At 40.8% G+C, this 19,229-nt stretch overlaps 1 protein-coding gene across 3 annotated transcripts in view; it reads right to left on the bottom strand.

Moving 5' to 3' along the window:
- LOC149228524 (putative MYST-like histone acetyltransferase 1) overlaps positions 1 to 19,229 on the bottom strand; it is a 273,250-nt gene that overhangs the window by 211,283 nt on the left and 42,738 nt on the right. For all 3 annotated transcript variants that reach the window (XM_089378252.1, XM_089378253.1, XM_089378251.1), the window contains one exon: positions 13,652 to 13,686. In XM_089378252.1, the coding sequence (XP_089234378.1) occupies positions 13,652 to 13,686 (35 nt within the window). The remainder of the gene's footprint in view (positions 1 to 13,651; positions 13,687 to 19,229) is intronic.

The raw sequence follows: 19,229 nt of genomic DNA, 5'->3' as shown, positions 1-19,229 counted from the left end.
GACATCCATCTGATGAATCTCCCATCCCATCTGTGCTACCAAAGATATCACGGTTTTAATAGATGTATACCTGGCTATTGGGGCGAAGGTCGCTTCATAGTCAATTCCTTCCTTCTGAGCATACCCCTTAGCCACAAACCTGGCTTTGTATTTTTCCACATTGTCGTCTGCAGCGTATTTAATCTTGTAGATCCATCTCGAACCTACCACTGATCTATCCTGAAGCCTAGGCACTACTTCCGAGACATCATTCACCATTATAGAGTTGTATTCCTCTACCATCGCATCCATCCAAACTTGATGTTGAGCGACATCCTGAAAACTGGAAGGCTCCCCATCCTAATCTACTAAGGCCTGATACCTATCTGGTTGTCTTCGCTCCCTTTTATTGTTTCTCGATGCACCAATGAAATCTTTTGCATCCCGCAGAACCTGTCGAAGTTCCCGGGTCATTCTTCCTCTGGTAGCAGGGGCATCTATTAGCCCCTACTCTCCCTGTGATTCTTCCTGCTCTGAGGGAGAATTCCTGGCTTCCACTGGTTGAAGTGGTTTGACCAACGGCTCATCTTTTGACTGCTCCTCGGAAGGCATTTCTCGAGATTTTTTGAAGGCCCTATCTTCCATAAACTTCACATCTCGTCGAACTACTACCTTTCTGCTCCCTGGAAGATAGATTCGGTATGCCTTAGCATTCTCGCTATATCCCACTAGATATCCTTTCTCTGCAGTTTGATCTAACTTCTTCCTTTTCTCCTCAGGTATACGTCAATATGTTAAACTCCCAAATATCCTGAGATGGCTGACTTCGAGTGTCTTCCCAGTGAAGACTTTCTCTAGAGCAATCTTGCCCAGTGCCCTATGAGGAGTTCTATTCTGGACATAGACTGTCGTGTTGCATGCTTCTACCCACAAGAATTTTGGCATATCCTGATCATACATCATGGCCCTAGTTGCTTCCACAATAGTCATGTTCTTCCATTTTACTCTGGATTGTAAGGAGTTGTCCACTCCCTTCTAATGCCCTCCCTAGCGCAAAAATCGGTGAAGTCCTTATCGACATATTCTCCACCATTGTCTAAGCACAAAACTTTTATTTTCTTCCCTGTCAGATTCTCCACCAAATCCTTGAACTCTTTGAATCAACAGAAAACCTCGTCCTTGGTTTCAGAAAATAAATCCAAGTTTTCGAGGAGTGGTCATCAATGAAGGTGACGAAGTATTCAGCACCACTAACAGCTTTAGTGGACATTGGTCCGCAGATATCTAAGTGTATCAATCCTAGTACACTCTTGGCCCTGTTTTTACTTCTAGGAAATGTTGCTTTGGCATACTTGCCCACAGCACATCCTCTGCATAGATCATCTTGTTTTGTACTGAGATCTGGAACTCCTGATACTGTTTTCTTGAGAATTCTTAGAGCCCCATGGTGCAAATGTCCCATTCTTCTGTGCCATAATTCATTCAAGTCCTTGTCTCCATTACTGCCTATCAGTGCCATTGGTGATTCTAGTTGTAACCTGTACAAATTATTACTTATGATTCCGATCTGCACTTTCTTTTTCCAACTCAGGTGTTTGACATATATATTCTCCTTAATGAAGAAAATGTCAGAGCCCTTGCTTTGAAGTTGTGATACGGAAAGTAAGTTCATCCCTAGTCCTGGCACATGCAGAACATTGGTAGCACAGAACTGCTCTCTTGTTTATGTTTGAAAAACTATGGTACCCTTCCCTACTAGAGTACACTTTGCCTTATTCCCATGGTGATCTGAAAATTCATCCTTTCCTCCTAATAATCTGAGAAACATTCCCAGATTCCTGTCATATGCCAGGAAGCTCCACTACCTATATACCATACCTTTGATGATGCAGAGCTTGTCACACAAGCAACTTCTTCTTCCAATCTGGAAGCCAGCATAGAGAAATCGAAATTACTATGTCTTGTGCAATTTTCTGAAAATTTGCACGAGTCTCTTGTCGTAAATGCCTCTTCATCATGATCTCAACCCATATTTGATTTTCCCTTCTTGTCTTTGATTCCTTGCTCTGATACCATGTGAAAATTCTATTACTGTAGCAACTCATTTACTTTACCTACTTATTTTCCAATAAGTTATTTACGAAATCCCTTCAGTAAATATTAAAATAAATTCTACTGCAGATATCACACCGTTATACAGAAACAAATTCATGCACAAGAATCAAACACATCAACACAGTTATTTTTGGACAATTGTCCCCGGAAAAAACCCAATGCGGGGAAACCGGTGCAGCAAAGAAGGATTTTATTAATCAACTTTTCTTGAGTACAACTAGGGTGCCAAACTGGCTCACCCAACAGAGATAAATCCTTCGGCGTTTCTCCTAGGCTCAGCGTCAGTCCAGCTAGCCTCTGCACAACTTCCAGACCCTCTACGTCAGCACTCTGCCTCACTGCATAAGCACTTGGCCTCTCTGCGTCACCCACGAAAGCCCTCCAATGACTACGCAGTCATGCTTCCTTTGCGTCTTTCTGAGCAGCTCTGCGTTTGCCTCTCTAATCTCAGCGCTGGTCCTCAGGCACTGTATCTGCCTCTCTATTACGTACTCGTTATCTCTTGCTGCAATCCAGTCATCGAATTCAAATTTCTCAACAAGCCCTGCTCCAGAAATCGAACTGACTAGTCTCCCTTAGTGTGTCTCCAACTAACCCTCAAGTCTTCTCTTATACTTTTCCTATTGATGAATCAACGGTCGAGATTAAGTCCCTAATCAACGGCTAAGATTAAAATAGACTTGATCCTTATATTTTAGAAGCTTCTCATCCTTATCTTTATTAATACCTATTAATATTTTTATTTTCCTAAGTTGAAACTTAAGAACTCATTAAAAATATTAATTATTTTAATAACTCTTCATCCAAATGAAATTTTCCAAAACGATTTCTAGGTCTTGGAGATCTCATGTGCTTTAGCCTCTCCATCAATTTTCAGGACTAGAGCACATCCGATGCTACCCCAAATCAACATATGTTACTTTCATTAATGATTATTCTCGAAAAACTTAGATATATTTTATAAAGAAGAGAGATGAGATTTTAACCAAGTTCTTTGAGTTTAAGGCCTTTGTATAAAACCAGACAAGGAATAAGATCAAGTCAGTGAGAAGTGACAACGGGCGAGAATATGTCTCTAATGCCTTCAAGGAATTGTGTACAAAAGAGGGCATTAAGAAGGAGTTAATTGCACCCCATAACCCTAGCAGAATAGGGTCGCTGAGAGGAAGAACAACAGCATTGTTGGAACAATTGGGGCCATGTTGCATGATTAGGGATTGCCTATATTCTTGGGGGCAGAGACATGCAACATGCAGTATTTCTGCAGAACACGAGTCCACACGGGGTTCTTGGATGAGTTACACAAGAGGAGGATTTCATAGGCAAGAAGCATGATGTTTCACACGTTCGAATCTTTGGCACAACAGTTTATTGCCATGTGTCCAAAGATCGCGGGAAGAAGTTGGAGCCCACAGCGAAAAAGGGTATTTTCGTGGGATATAGTGAGACATCAAAGGCATACAGGGTGTATCTACTACGACTCAAGAAGACAGTCTTGAGGCGAGATGTGAATTTCTAGGACATATCTTTGAAGGAGTCTTTAGAGAGAGAGCAGACAGTAGTTCCTCAAATGTAGGAGCCTCAGGCAAGATCAAAAACAAAGTCTCGAACAGGTGGCAAGAGGCCCACATAGCAAGATCCACAGCAGGATGCAGAGGAGGATGATGAGGAGAAGAGACCAGGATGGGAGCAAGCAGCTACTCAGATGGAGAGTCCTAGCACAAGGAGGAAGAAAGCCAAGTGGGCCGAGAGGTTGATTCAGGTGGCCCAGGAGCATGTTGAAACTCCTAGCACCATGTTCAAGAAGAGTAAACGACCACAAAGATACATAAGTTATATGGCACTGATGACAGAGTTGATCAGCATTGAGCCTTCTTCTTACAAGGAGGCAGCTTCTAAACACGTTTAGCAAGATGCCATGGTGGAGGAATATTCCTCCATAATGAAAAATGATATCTAGGAGATTGTGATATGGCCTAAGGGCAAATTAGTAGTTGGATCGAGATGGGTACAAGGTGAAGAATGGAGCAAATGGGAATGTGGAGAAGTACAAGGCCAGGTTTGTGCCCAAGGGCTTCTCACAGATTAAGGGCACAGACTATGATGAGACCTTTGCCCCAATAGCATGGTATTTATCCATTAGGACTATTTTGGCACTTGTAGCACAGACTGTATCCTCCCCTCCTGAAACCTGATGGTGGAAAATTTGTGAAGGCCAAGCTTCTCTTGCCCAGGCATCTCCATGATGTCAATGTCTACCCATCCACTGCTAATCTCAATCCTGAGCAGCAATAGGATAAATCTACCTCGCCATAGAATGGAGGTTTCAACAATCTCCCATGCGTCACACCCAAGGTGAACTAGATCACCCTCTCCCATGATCCTGCTCATCATAGAATGGAGTGTCTTATCAATCAACTAGATCCCTGGATCCCATAGCCATACTAGAGATACACAACTCCCAATCCTCCCTTCCTATGGTTGTGACCTACTGCTAGCTATTGGGACCCCTTTGTGCCTTGTCTTTGACCCCTGTATGTATCTGATAGATGCACCCCAAGTACTAAGAATTTGTCCCATGCATGCCAATCTACCTTGCTCTTGCGAGACCACACAGTGAAATCTGCTATCCTGCCTCCTAAAAGCACACCCCAATACTACCTGGAGTCTAAACATTTGCCTATAGACGAGGTCTACCATCCACTGCCCATCATTCTCATATAATGCCTTGGATTGTCTTGCTGAAAGTGCATCATGCAGCTCCCTCACAATCATCTCCCCGACTATGAGCCCAGGGGTGGAACATATGCTACCTCGGCAGTAAACCACGCCATCCCTAAGCTTGTATCTATCATCTCATGCACCCACCAAATGTCTCAACTGGAGAGTCTCCCTCCTGCCCATGACACACTGTGTCTCATCCAACTGCCTAGGGTGAGCCTCCCATGTCCTGTTGTTTGTACTGAGAGCATCAAGGGGCAGCAACCAAATGCTCTGCTACTGTAAGCAATACTAGAGAGTGATGGGTGGGTAGGTCCCCAAGTGTATGATCAAGAGTCTGGAGGGATACTGAAGAGTAATCCTATGGACGTCCCTCTCTCTACCTCGAATCTGCTGATAACCCAATCGAAGACCTGTCTCCGTTGAACATGACGTCCCCAAATGCTTAACAACGTCCTCATCAATCTTGGGTGAGATGCACCCAATGGCACCCCTAATGTCCCTGTCCATAAGTCTCCTTGGAGGCAACGCTCCAAGAGCTCGTTGTGTCGCACCATATGCCATTGCATACCACCAAGTATCATTGTACTCCTCGGCATGCCAATGTACACAGCAACTTGTCCCAATACACCACTAGATACCCTCTGCTACTACTATACCATCCTGTAACGTCTCATGTACTACATGTGTCACTGTACCTATCACTCCCCGCGTGTACTCAATGCGATGTGAGACGCTCCTCCTACTCCATAGTGCAATCCAACACCCTATGACACTCCTACTCCATAGTGCAATCCAACACACTATGACACTCCTCCATGCACCTCTGTGTTCCTCTGTAGAACACTGGAATCTATGGCACGACTCTGTGCACCACTGAAGACCTACGCCAACTGTCGCACCACCCTGCATCCTCGACCATCCCACATGCGTCAATGCATCCACTACTCTGCTAGTGAATCCACCATGATGTGGGTTACACCTCCTCATCTGCCCTGGTAGACCTGAGTAGCCTAGCTCCTCACATGCTAATAGGAATGATACTACTATGCCTAGCCTCAGTAGCTCCTACGTCCAATATGCCAATAAGAGAGCACTGTCTCCACATAATTCCATGTCTAATAGCCTGTTGATGCCACCTCCTCCGACCAACCCCTACAAGAGTATGTTGATCATCCTACAATCCCATGTACGCCCAACATCCCCAAAAAACCCGTTAAGTCTACCAGTCCCCTGTCAATCCAACCTGACACTAGTGTTGATGGAGAGTTGAAAATGTGTGGGTGCTCATTCACCGGATTCATCGCATTGCTAATACCATCACTAACCAAACCCATGTTGTGATGGGGGATCCCAACAACAATATGGCCCTCGTACTCCTCTAGTAATCCATGGCCTTTGCTGAAATGCAGCCATGGATGAACCCAACTGCCTAACCTGCTCCACCGGGTACTGTTATGAATATAATTTCATAACAAGAAAATAAATAAAATAAATGTAAATATTAAATAATCAAATATTGATTATGTTAAATAGTCATTAAGTGAAAAGGCATGTCTAAAAGACATGCCTAGTCACGAAAGGACACCTACTTAGGTATATATATGTGGGTCCTCATTGTAACACTCATCACTTGTACATTTTTATATATAATAAATTATTATTACAAATACCTCTCATGTATTTTTACATTCAAGCCTACAAGCTATCAGTTTTGATGCTTCAGTGGTATAATCATGCGAGTCTTTGAGCGTAGTTCACCGCACAATATGCCATTACGTTCACGTCTTGAATCCATGGAGAATTTTAGTAAAATTCAAGAAGCATTTCAACGTTTAGAAAAATCATATGCAAAAGTTAAAGCATGTCGAAAGGAAAGCGATAACAAGGAAAATGATCTAGATGATGATTCCGATGAAGCTTATACAGATCAAGATGAGGATTTAGATAAAGTTGATCTTGATGTGAATGAGGATGATCTAGATCAAGATAATGATTTCTGATGTAGTTGATATAGATCAAAAAGATTATAATGTTGAAAATCTAGATTAAGTCGATCTTGATGTGGATGAGAATGACATAGATCAAGATGATGATCCAGATGAAAATGATGTCGATGAAGATTATGTAGATCAAGATGATGATCTAGATGAAGATGATGTGGATGAGGACTATCGTGAGAAACAAGAAAGATGTGAGAACGAATTTTTGTGGGAATCTGAGATGATCAAAATGAAGGCAGCGAAGTTAAAAGCTAATGAGATCAAGGTGAACACTCGTCTTCTATATCAGCGAACAAAGTTTAACCTTCTTCGAGAGGAGAGTGAAGGCTATGCAAAATTGGTGACTCTCTTATGTCAATGTGGTTCTGGTGGATTGACACATAGGACTGCATCTGCAGTGATCAGCACAATTAAGTCATTAATTGGCCACTTTGATTTGGACCCAAACCATGTTTTTGACATTGTTTTGGAATGTTTTGAGCTACAACCTGAAAATGATGCTTTTCTTGAACTAATACCTATCTTCCCAAAGTCTCATGCTGCACATATTCTTGGATTTAAATTCCAGTACTACCAGCGTCAAGATGTAAATGAGCCTGTACCTGATGGACTGTACAGACTTACAGCAGAACTAGTGAAGGCAGATTTTATTGACCTTGATAACATATATGCACATTTACTTCCCAAGGATGAAGAAGCATTTGAGCATTATGAAGAGATCTCAAAAAAGCAATTGGATGAGGCAAATAAAATTGGCAAGATAAATCTTGCAGCAACAGGGAAGGATCTGATGGAAGAGGAAAAACCTGGAGATGTTACAATTGATTTATTTGCAACACTAGATATGGAAGCAAAGGTTTGTGGTGAATGTTCCACAAAGCTTGTTACAAATCAGAAGTTGGGTTTGCTAAAAGGATTTCTTGCAGTTGATGAAGTGGTTGATAATGTGGCAGTTGTATTTGATGATGGATCAAAATGTAAACTAATGAAGGTTGACCCTGATCGCCTTATCCCAATCTCCAAGAATCTCCTTGGGGATACACATTATCCTTATTTTCCAAGGTAGGGTGTCTGAGGCAGTGCTTCAACAGTTTTCAAGAATGCTCAATGGTTGTGTGGTGCATGGAAGGCAAATCTTATGGAAGGCACAGTAAGTAATGTGGAAGTGAGATCAGTGTATGTCTATTGGATTGTTGCAGCACATACAGGTTAGAATTCTTAGTGAGCTACCATCCCTGCAGAGCAATAGGACCCTCAACGGCTAAAGTTATTGTCTTGTTTTTCATATGCTAATTGTTATTGTCTTGTTTTTCATATGCTAATTAGCAGCTAGGTGACTGGTGCCTACTTCCTGCATCTGAAAGGAGGATGTCGAAAGTTACTTTGCCTGTCACAGATGACATGGAGGCTTATGTAGAGAATGTTGCCTCATCTTTCTCAAAGTCCGTTCATGCAAGAACGCCTACAGGCATTGACAGCTTGGTTGTACAAGACACTGGTGGCACTATTGTCTCTGTGATCAAACGGACAATGCATGACAGTTTGGACACTGACATAGAAATGCTTGGGGGCAATGTCCCCTTACCTACTTCTAATTCTCAAAATACAACCAATTCATGTTTAAAAGAGACAACATCTGATAGTTGGGTTACACATAGAAAGAAATTCCGGACACGTGTTATCAAGCGTGATAGAAGAGTCCACAAAAAAGATGAGGTTCTTGATGAAGCACTATTTGTGGGCAACAAACTGACAGGTAGATGTGATATGGCAAGATGGCACAAGGACATGTAGTGTAGATTCTAAAATTTTGATTCCCATTGATAATCTTAGGGATTATGACTTCTTTCCTAGACAATATGTGTTGGAGAAGGTTTCAGATGATGATGGTGAGGCTTCTAAAGTTGGAGGAATAGGAGTTGTAAAAATTGCGAACTCAAAGGAGCGCACAACAAGAGTGGTGTGGCTAAACCCTGTGGATTGTCCAGAAGATGCACGCAAATTTGACGGTGAGGAGGTAGTAAGTGTCTATGAGCTAGCTGAGCATCCGGATTACAATTACTTTATTGGGGACATCGTTATACGTCTATCTCCCATATCTGAGGCAACAGAAGTGCTTGGCATTGGCAATCAGTTGGTTGGACAGATAGAATGTAGGGATGAAACAAGACCCAACAATGTTGTTGAGATGACAGTACTACCCAAAAACCAGAAAGCTCTGAAGAAAAGACAGAAGGCAAAGCTTGATGAAAGTCTTGATGAATATAATCTACCTGGATTGGGAATATTATAGGCCTTAAGGATGGAGACATTAAGGTAGCATGGGCACAAACGAAATGGCCTCAAAGGTTGGACCTCAAGCAATATTTGTTGTTGGTAGAGACGAAGATGATGCTGCAAGTTGGGAAACTGTTGATTCTAATGCAGTGGATGCACTTGAAATGGACGATCTTCCGAAATTTGATTATGGAGTGTTTGTACCTTATTAACGCCACACAATCTTAGCGTTGCGCTGTGGACAACATGTCGTCGAACACGGTGGAGAACAACCTTCTGCGAACAATCGGCATCTCTGTGGGTCCTTAGTAGTCAACGTTCTACTGCTGCCGCCATCTTGCGCTGCCGTTGTCCACCGCCATCATGTGTTGCTACCATCCACCGCCTAACTCTGTCCACATGTGCTCAGCTCCAGTCACAGCGAGCACCAAAGACGACTGGTCAACCCGGCTATCAAACCCGTCCAGCCACCTCTCCGACTCGACGTGACGATCAGCGTAGTCATTCGAACGGGCATTAGGTTAGTTTAATTTAATTAGATTTATATAATATATAGATCATCGTTATATATATATATATATATATACATATATATTATGTAATTATAATTTAATTAATTAATACATTTTAATTATATAAAAAAAATTAGAGCTATAACAAAATAAAAAATAAAAAATAAAAATAGAGTTATAAAAATAAAATAAAAAATCGATAATCTTGGATTCAAGACAGTGTTACCAGGCGAATTATACAGGCAAAGGTGTCAATGGCGTCGAGTTACATATGCCGAGATGACAAATGCAAACTGAAGAAAACCGCCGACAATAAGCTTTGAGGACAAAGCTTTTGAACAAAGGGGTTGTGTTATGAATATAATTCATAACAAGTAAATAAATAAAATAAATGTAAATATTAAATAATCAAATATTGATTATATTAAATAGTCATTAAGTTAAGTGAAAATGCATGTCTAGTCACGAAAGGAAACCTACTTAGGTATATATATGTGGGTTCTCATTGTAACATTCATCACTTGTACATTTTTATATATAATAAATTATTATTACGAATACCTCTCGTGTATTTTTACATTCAAGCCTACAAGCTATCAGTTTTGATGCTTCAGGTACCAACTTAGTACCTCTCAACATTCAATCCCAAAGGAGGGATTGAATGTACAATCCCCTGTGTACGAGACAGGCCCTCCATGCTGATGTTGTGCCATACTCAACTCAAGCCACTGGCCCCTGCTAACTCGTTCATCCCTATGATCTGTCTCGACAACTTCCCCTCTCTCAATCCAATGCATAAGGGTGAGATAATAACGTTGAGGACCCTGTCAACGTGCCTCTAAAGTGAACTGTGCTGAAATCCCAACATGTGCTCTCCGCGCTGCCCTTCGTCAATGTCTAACTCCAAGGATGCTTGCGCATCCTCCTCCATCACGGCCTCAACTTGAGCCTCCAACTACTCCTCCACTCACAACACATCATATAAAACATCCTCAACGGCTAGTTGTAGGTGATTGTCATCCGACAACTCTGTTATAGATCTGGATGCCTCTGCACCTATTGGCTCCTCATGAATAGTGGAGATGTCTCCTGGCACCTCATCAACCTGTGGTGTGTTGCTATCACCTGAAAACTCGATCACAACACTAGGTACCTCATCAATTATCGGCATCTCATTAACAAGTGTATGCTCAATTGTCTCTTTGCCAACCATGGCCCCTTCAACTACTTTTTCATCTTCTGCATTGATCCTCCTCATCATCCCTGCATAATTCCACTGAATTCCCACTGATTTGTGCATGTCTCTTAGTTCACAGAATTCAAAAAGGAGAGGGGCGCCTGAATGTCATGTCCCAATGATTGGTATGCCCTCCAATTTGTTGCCAATAACTCCACATCAGTTGCAATCATGTCTTGCCATCTTGATGTATTATCCATAATTTTGGGCATAGTGGATTTGTTGTATAATTGAGAATGGTCTCGATTCCCAATTTTGGTATGAACCAGTTGCTCCCCCACATCAATCATCATTTGTTGCATCCTAATCACCTTATTCAAGGTTACTGTCATGTTTTTTGATTTTAACCTTTCTTTGGATCCCATGATTTCTTAGCTTTTTATTCTGGTCTTGTCATCACTTGGCTTAAGGCCCATAGCTGACCAAGATCACAGCTCTGATACCATTGTAATATTCCTAATTGGAATTTAACAGCTAATACCAAGCAATGGACTAGGAACAATAAATAAACTGGAACTCACAAACAATTAAAAAACCAAAATGTCCAACAACACAATCTGAGTCATTTTATTAATTTTATGATAAAAGAGTACATAAAATGAGCTGAAATTTTGGAACTTGGGCTTGCTATGCAAGCTGAGCAGAACCCGAAAAAATGGCCCGAACCCAAGTGGTAGAAATGGTCCCAGAGTGATCTATGCACTATCTAGAAATAATCTGCTACTGGCTATTGGCTGGAATGTTGATCTTAGGGTTTAATACTCCTCGAAATGCTCTGAATGCCTCTCCCAAAACCCAGAAAACAACAGAAATGGTTTCGCCCAACTCCAAGCCAAAACTAAGCCCGCCAAGTGATGCAAATTCCCTAGCTAACTACCAATTCGCCCTACTATAAGAATGTGGATTTCAGGCCTGAATATCACCTGGAAAATTTTATAAAATTAGTTGGAGACTCCTCTCAATAAACCCACAAACACCCAAAAAGGGTTTGGGTTGAATCCACTGACCCCTGGTGAACCCCAACAAGTGTTAATTGCCCAATCTAGCCAAAAAACGCCCCACAATTTTGATACTACTGAATTATGTCCAAATCTACCATGGGAAATTTCTCCCAACTCCGGCGAAATTCTCCACTAATAAATACCTCTTATCTTCATCCCTTATCTCTCTCGGCCCCACTTCTTTAATCCCCCGCCAAAAGATAAAAAATCAACCTAGGTAATAACATCCAATACAGCCCAGGAATCGTTGTCCAAACTTCGGTCTAACAATAAGAAAATTCCCTGCAAAAGCACAAAGCCTCTACCCCACATGTGCTCCACAAAAATACCTCTGCGCTCAAGAAATGTGCATCGTTGAGTGAACTCCTGCAATGATGTCCAATGGAAGCTATGAATTGAGCTCTCCAAATTGCCTCACTAGGGAGACACTTGAAGTTCTCCAAAATGAGGGTGGAATTCCTGCTAGGAAATTCCTTGTGCTGAATAGCACAAGTTGTCTTGGCTAAGCAGCTCAAGAAAACTAGTGTTAAATTGTCAAATAATCAAACGATACCAAATCGAGGCCTCCAAGCTCTATTTATAATTGTTAGCCCTCTCCCTTGGTGGTCCCCACATTCCACTAATAAGATATTACTTTGCTGCCATTCTTCATTAACATAATAATTTCCACTTTTCTCCCACAAAATAATATTTTCTCCTTTTTATTTAATATCACCAAAATTGGCAAAACTCCTAAGAGAATTTTGCCCTCACAAAAATTGGGAACATTACATAGTGAAACTTAGTTATCATAACCATGGTGAGTCAATGAGGAGGTTCACAATATGGTACAAGGAATCTAAGGAACCTGAAACCTAGAGCATTCACTTATTATTATCATATGAAAAATGGAAAGACTTTAGAGTATTAATAGATAACCATAATGGAAATCTTTAAAATTACTTCATCTTGGTCTAAGATATGAAAATAAACCTCAAAAAAAAAATCTAATATATTTACTAACTACAAACCATAATGTCACATCAACCTGTATGTATTTTATATTCTTTGTCCTAGAAATCACCAATAGTTTTTTTTGTAGCAATAGACAACCAAAATCACTATATTCCTTCATGCTGTAACTATGGAACATAATTGTAGCTTTATATTAGAAACTGAAAATGCTAAATTGATTCAAACCTCTCCTTTTGTTCAACTCCATCTTTTCATTAGTAATTGTTTCGAAACAATCAAAGAATGACAATATAATTCTATTCACATCATCCTCATTTCTTCCTACTACAGCATTACCACAAGGGGAATGACTTATCTATAATGGCAAGTAGGAGACGAGCTTCACAAACTAGTATAATAAGTTGCTGCAAAGGTCAAAGTATGGGACGAGCATCATGATCAACTATAAAAAGATATTGAATGATAAGTAGAACATACAACATTCACTATTGTATCATAACGGTCAATATTGGTTACTAAAACAACTGTGGCTCTATAAGTAAATTTTATGAAATCCAAAGATGGCTACTAATAACTAAATTCCACAATCTAAATTTTAGTATATGTGCACTTCATGTTCTTTTCATCAAAACAACATCTTAATTTCAATACAAAAAACTCGCCATTGCACAAAATGTACTCTTTCTTTCAAAACTATGATCTTGTACTATAAAACAGAAAAAAGTTATCAAAATCTGTTTTCACCTCATTTTCTTTCAGTCCATTTGTTATCATTTCATTGTTAAACATTGAAAGTTTGAAAAATGGAAGGTCAAAAGGAATGAGATCATAATTAAACAAGGATAAACATACCATGTGTCAATCTCGTATTTCCCAAGCTCCACAACCTGTGAAACGGGAACCCACTTTTATCATGTCAACTTCAACAATCACATGTCCCATATAGGTAAAAATAATTGCTATATTTGCAATAGTATCAAAGTAAATAACATGTTTTTTCTTTGTTGTTATGAAAAGATGAGAGGAAAAAGAACTAACATGGAGTTGAGCCAACAACAAAAAAACAATATGTCAATTCCAAGTATGGGCAATGGGCAAGATGCCACTATTGGTCAGAGAACACAACGAAACATCAAGGAGGAAGATCCCACAGTGGCTCAGCGCCCAATTAGTTGCCCAGGCCACCTAGATTGATTGATCTAGTGTATGATCAAGTCTAGTTATAGTGAATATAATTTCCAATGAACAGATTATTTATTCCAGGCACAGCAAGTCCTTGGATTGAAGCCCTCTCCACGAATTCATTATGCTTCAAGAATTCATTGAAGAAGAGTTCAAGAGTTTGGTTGTTCACTTTTTAGTTCCTGGTCTACCGTTGCATGGGGTTCTGTCTTTGCAAGATCTGACAAATTCTGCTACAGAAAGAGCTTCCAGTGTGAAAATCAAGTTGAAATCTTAGTTGGAGGAGCAGACTAGCATTCCCACTGTGTCGTCCTCCAGTTCCCATACTGAAAATAAGGAGAATCTCATCCAAGAAAAGGGTGAAAATAAGGAGAATCTCATCCAAGAAAAGGGTGAATAGGAGGGAAAGTATGCCTAATATTTGATTCAATAACCAACTTGATAGATCTATCCATGCCAGAGAGCCAGTCAACAGATCCTAATAAAGGGATCAATTATGGCGAGGGTAGAACCGATTTCTAGCACTATTCTATCAACACTGAATGCTATAACTATTCTATCAATTTGAGTAGAAGGCAGTGCTAAGGCTACCACATCACGCTAAGTGTTGTCAAAATGATCCTTTGCCCACAATGCTTCTTGTTGCTACTCCTTCCCTGCCTTCTGCACCTACGGTTGCTGCTCCTCTAACCCACCCAAGTGCCTCTTTATTAATAAGCATCCCACACTCCACCCTCCCCTGAAACAATATGCTAATGTTGTCCAGGGAAATGGCATCCACATCAAGGATTCTCTCAAGCTGCCTCATCCAAAGTCAGAGATTATAATGTACATATAAAATATCATTCAAGCATTCGAAATCCAACCTATAAAAGGTTACAATAAATTTAATAAGTCTTGAGGATCATAAATTATAATAATTGTAATTTCTTAATTGAAATTTCGACCTGTTGTGCTTATTTGAGTGTATTTTTTCAGTTACACTCCAATTGCACTTGCAAACTAAGGCACTACAAGTTTGGGTTAGCATCCGGATGGCAAAATTTGTAAGACTGGTGTTTTTGCACCATAAATTCTTTACAAAACATCTACAACAAATAGAAAAGAAAGAACTTAAACATGCATAGACCATCTCATTCACGCTTTGAAAATCCAACTTACAAGAAAGTCACCATGGAATTGATACGTCTTGAGGGTCATAACTTATAATAATTGTAATTGCTTAATTGAAATTTCGACCTGTTATCACTCAAAGAGTTTCTTGGCTGTAACAGAAAACTCCCTAAGGTAACCTTTTCAAACCAATCTTGCAGATTGAAGGCTAGGCCCTTCAATCCAAAAAGGGCTCTCTTTGACAAACTAATCACTAAGCTTAGCAACTAGTTGTCTTAAAACAATGGCTAGATCTTCGGTAGGTTTTTTGGATTTTGAGTGTGGTAGTTGGGCTGAAGCAATTAATCCATTGGGCAATGGGGTCAACAAATCAAGTTTCAGATGTAGCTACCAATATCTTGATCATATGAATCAAGAGGGACAGAGGCAGGATAGATGGCAAATTGTAGACATATCAAACATCATCTTAATGGTAATTGAAGGAGAAAACAATCCACAATAGCAGGGCATGAAACATGAATCCTGCAAGCTTTAGGAGAAATGGCGCAGAAGTCTAAATCATATGAACCAGAGCATTAAACTAATGAATTCTATCGCATATTCTCATTTAGACATCAGAAGATAACATATAAACGATATCACATAGAAAGGAAACTATCACAGAAGAAAACTGATTGAGCATACCATCACAAGAATCTTTGTATGATGAACATAATATCCTAGTCCCCTTGGCACTTGAAAAAATGAATAATTTGATCACACACAGAGCAAAAGTGTTAAAATTGGCAACTAGGGCCAAACTCCATGTGGGTCATCTTATTTATGGCAGCTGATATTTTTATTGGATCCCTCTCATCGAGAGGTGTAGTATTGATCTAAAGATCATCCAATTCCGATAAGTATTCATAAAGTTATGAATTTATTTATGTTATAAATCAAATTGTCAAGTCGGCCAGCAACTTAGTAGGCTCAGAAGCCCAATAGTCGTGTCTATTCATCATCTACGTTTTAGCATAAATATAAAGGACTTGAAATCATTTGGCACACACATCCTCTTCATATATGGTCTCCTCCTCTCCACGTCTTTGGGTTTTGGTGAAGGAGAGACACAATGAAAATACACTAGCCCAAGGGTGATGCCCTAACCCCATGAAGCCACATGCATATGGGGATGATCTACGCAGCAGACAGAGACCTAATACGCTGTCCAGAAGTCTAATACGCAAGCCCTAACCTACGCAGTCAAGGAGGCTCCCATTATGCAAATCAGGGAGACATATACGTTGTTCATAATGGAGACATATATGCTATACGTTGTTCATTATGGATATGTTGGTCATTGAATGCTATACGTTGTTTTGGAAGCAGGGCAGAGAGACTCCCTACATGCAATGACTATCATATGGAAGCCGCAGTCATAACCACAGTCACGAGGAGGTGAAGCCACAGTTAACGTGGAGCTGCAGTCACGAAGAAAGCCGTAGTCTTGGTAAGGGAAGCCGCTGTCATATAGAAAGCAGACGCAGTCATGAAGAGAGGAGCCGCAGGGTTTGACTGCACCTGGATTGGGTTTTAGGTGCAATGACAACTTCGATACATGGAGTAGCGAATGAAACCTTGTATGATGTCACCGCAGTAAGTTAAAAACCTCAGCATATCTAAGATCTGAAGGTGGTATTCTTGTATGAAGAAAGTAGAAAAGGGGTGTATGTGATCTGGGTATTTCACTGTCTCTTTCTCGGCATATCTATCTCGAATAGATGAATCAAGACAATCTTCATATGAGGATGCAGAGAGATCACGTTGGTCTCAAGAATGATATCCCTGTAGCACACAGCAGTACCTCAGACTACCCAAAGCTTCGGTGATGATCACAGTAATAGAGAAAGTAATACTCTCCTCCTTGGTGGTGTTCATCTCCATGAATGGGATCAATGACAGTGTATTCCTGTGGCAAAGAAGATCTATGAAATCCTACAGTAGCATTAAAATGAGATCATGGGCAGCATGATGATAAACAAGATCATGAGCAGCATAGTGATGAATGAGATCATGTGCATGGGCAGCTTGATGATGAATAAGACCATGGAAGATGCAGCATGATGAGCAGCATGAAGATGAGAGCAGCTCAGTCATCAAGGTTCAACACATGTGACAGTACAGCAAGGTGTCACACGGTAATGTGCAGCAAATGAACGAGAGGCAGCACTATGATAGGTGAAGGAGTCACCTTAGAGAATCAGTTGAAGCAATATGTCTTCAACTGATCTCTGTAGATATCAAAAGTCAAAATGTTGACTTCTATTGTAAATGTACTATCTCTCTCACTTTCTCTGTTGAACTTTGAAGAACATAAAAGAAGAATTGATCAAGGGTTTCCCCACATTGTGGGGTTTGTCCCTGGCTAGCGCCACATCTTGTGTCCTCTTGTCTTGGCTTGTCTTCTACGATTTATATTTATGTTCTATCTACAATTTACTTTATGTTGATGTGATTGCTAATCTGGAAAAGAAATTGAAATAAATTGCTCTAGCATAGAACATACCTAAAATTAACATGGTATCAGAGGGAGGTGAAGACAATGCCCACGCAAGAGTGAAAGAGCAATCACCAAAGACAGTTGGGACAAGGACAAGAGGATCAATGGGTTCCACATCTCTCTCCTAAGTTCACAAAGGCTGAAGTCGAAGCAGAGCATATTATCATAATGGCGCAGCGGAAGGTGGAAGGAAAGGCAGATGCCTTGGTTGCAATAAATTCAGTCACCATGCGAAGGAGTGTCCGAAGGATAGGGACACATCACTTGATGAAGATAACAATCATTCCAGGGACATCTTCAATGATCAAAGGAATGACTGGTAATGCAAGTCATCAAGGAAATGGTCGACTCTTCAAAGAAAGCAAGGAACCTCAGAACCTCTTTTATGTACCTGATCGCAAGAAGAACCTGGCGTCCATCTCGGAAATGGAAGTCAAAGGTTTCAGGGTGGCACGCGTCAATGGAAAGGTATGTGTTTTAGAATTTTCAAAGGTGTTTTTGAGTTCAGGGTTGTATTAAGTTACAGGAAGTCCACGGGGGACCATGTCCATAGCAACGGAGGTCTGTGAGTCAGATGGTACAGGGAAGCCTGAATTCAAAAATAGCATGAAAGTACATGTTTGAGATGTACCGAAGGAAAATATTACAAGGGGACCATTCCCCTCATGTAGCAAGTCCACAGGGGTGGAACAACCCAAAGGGTTTGAGATTGATAATTAGGAACCTCACATATGCAGGTGGAAGGAAGCCCTCTATGGCTTGAAGCAAAACACCCCGGGCGTAGTATGAGAGGATCGATAGCTGTCTGATGAAGTTGAGATTCACTAGGAGTGAAACCGATCCAAACCATCCGAAGGTTGTGGATGATAGACCTCTCATACCGGCACCTTATGAGGATGACCTATGTCTGACAGGTGCAGACCCTCTCATTTGCAAAAGAGAGAGGGAGTTGGATTCCAAACGTGGAATGATTAACTGCAAACCTGTGACTACCTCGAGGATCTTAAATTTCAGAAGTTATATGGTAGTGATGTCGGACCAGATTTGGGAGATGCCTTTGAGTTTCATAAACTCATTCGCGTTGATGTTCTTGGTGAACTTCCGTCCGAACATATGTTTTGCAGTTAGCATAGTGAGCTCATATTCAGTTGAGCCTCACTGTATTGGTGCCAAGAATCTTCTAAGATACCTTCAGGGCACAATCTCTCATGGATTGAGATACACTACCGAAATATGAATGTGCATGATTATTCGAATGCTGAGTGGGATCACTAGAGCACTTCTCAGTGTTGGTTCTCCTTGGGATCTGCTTCGATATGCTGGATGAGCATGAAGCAGAAGTCAGTGGCTTTGAGCACCGCCGAGGCAGAGTATATTGCTGCTGGCATGGCCACCTGTGAGACAGTCTGGTTACGAAAGCTCTTCAGTGAGCTGTTTGGATACCACTATGATCCGGTGTGATAACCAGAGTGGGATTTGCTTCTCAGAGAATCTCGTATTTCATGATCGCTCCAAGCATATCGATATCAGGTACCACTATATCCGAGATATGGTGCAGCGAGGAGCAATAAGGCTCCAACATATCGGTACAAATGA

This window comes from Pinus tabuliformis, chromosome J, assembly GCF_031772625.1.
Source record: "Pinus tabuliformis cultivar Carrire ecotype Pingquan chromosome J, CPIR1, whole genome shotgun sequence".
Taxonomy (NCBI): Eukaryota; Viridiplantae; Streptophyta; class Pinopsida; order Pinales; family Pinaceae; genus Pinus; species Pinus tabuliformis.
This window is presented reverse-complemented; position numbering and strand designations above follow the sequence as displayed.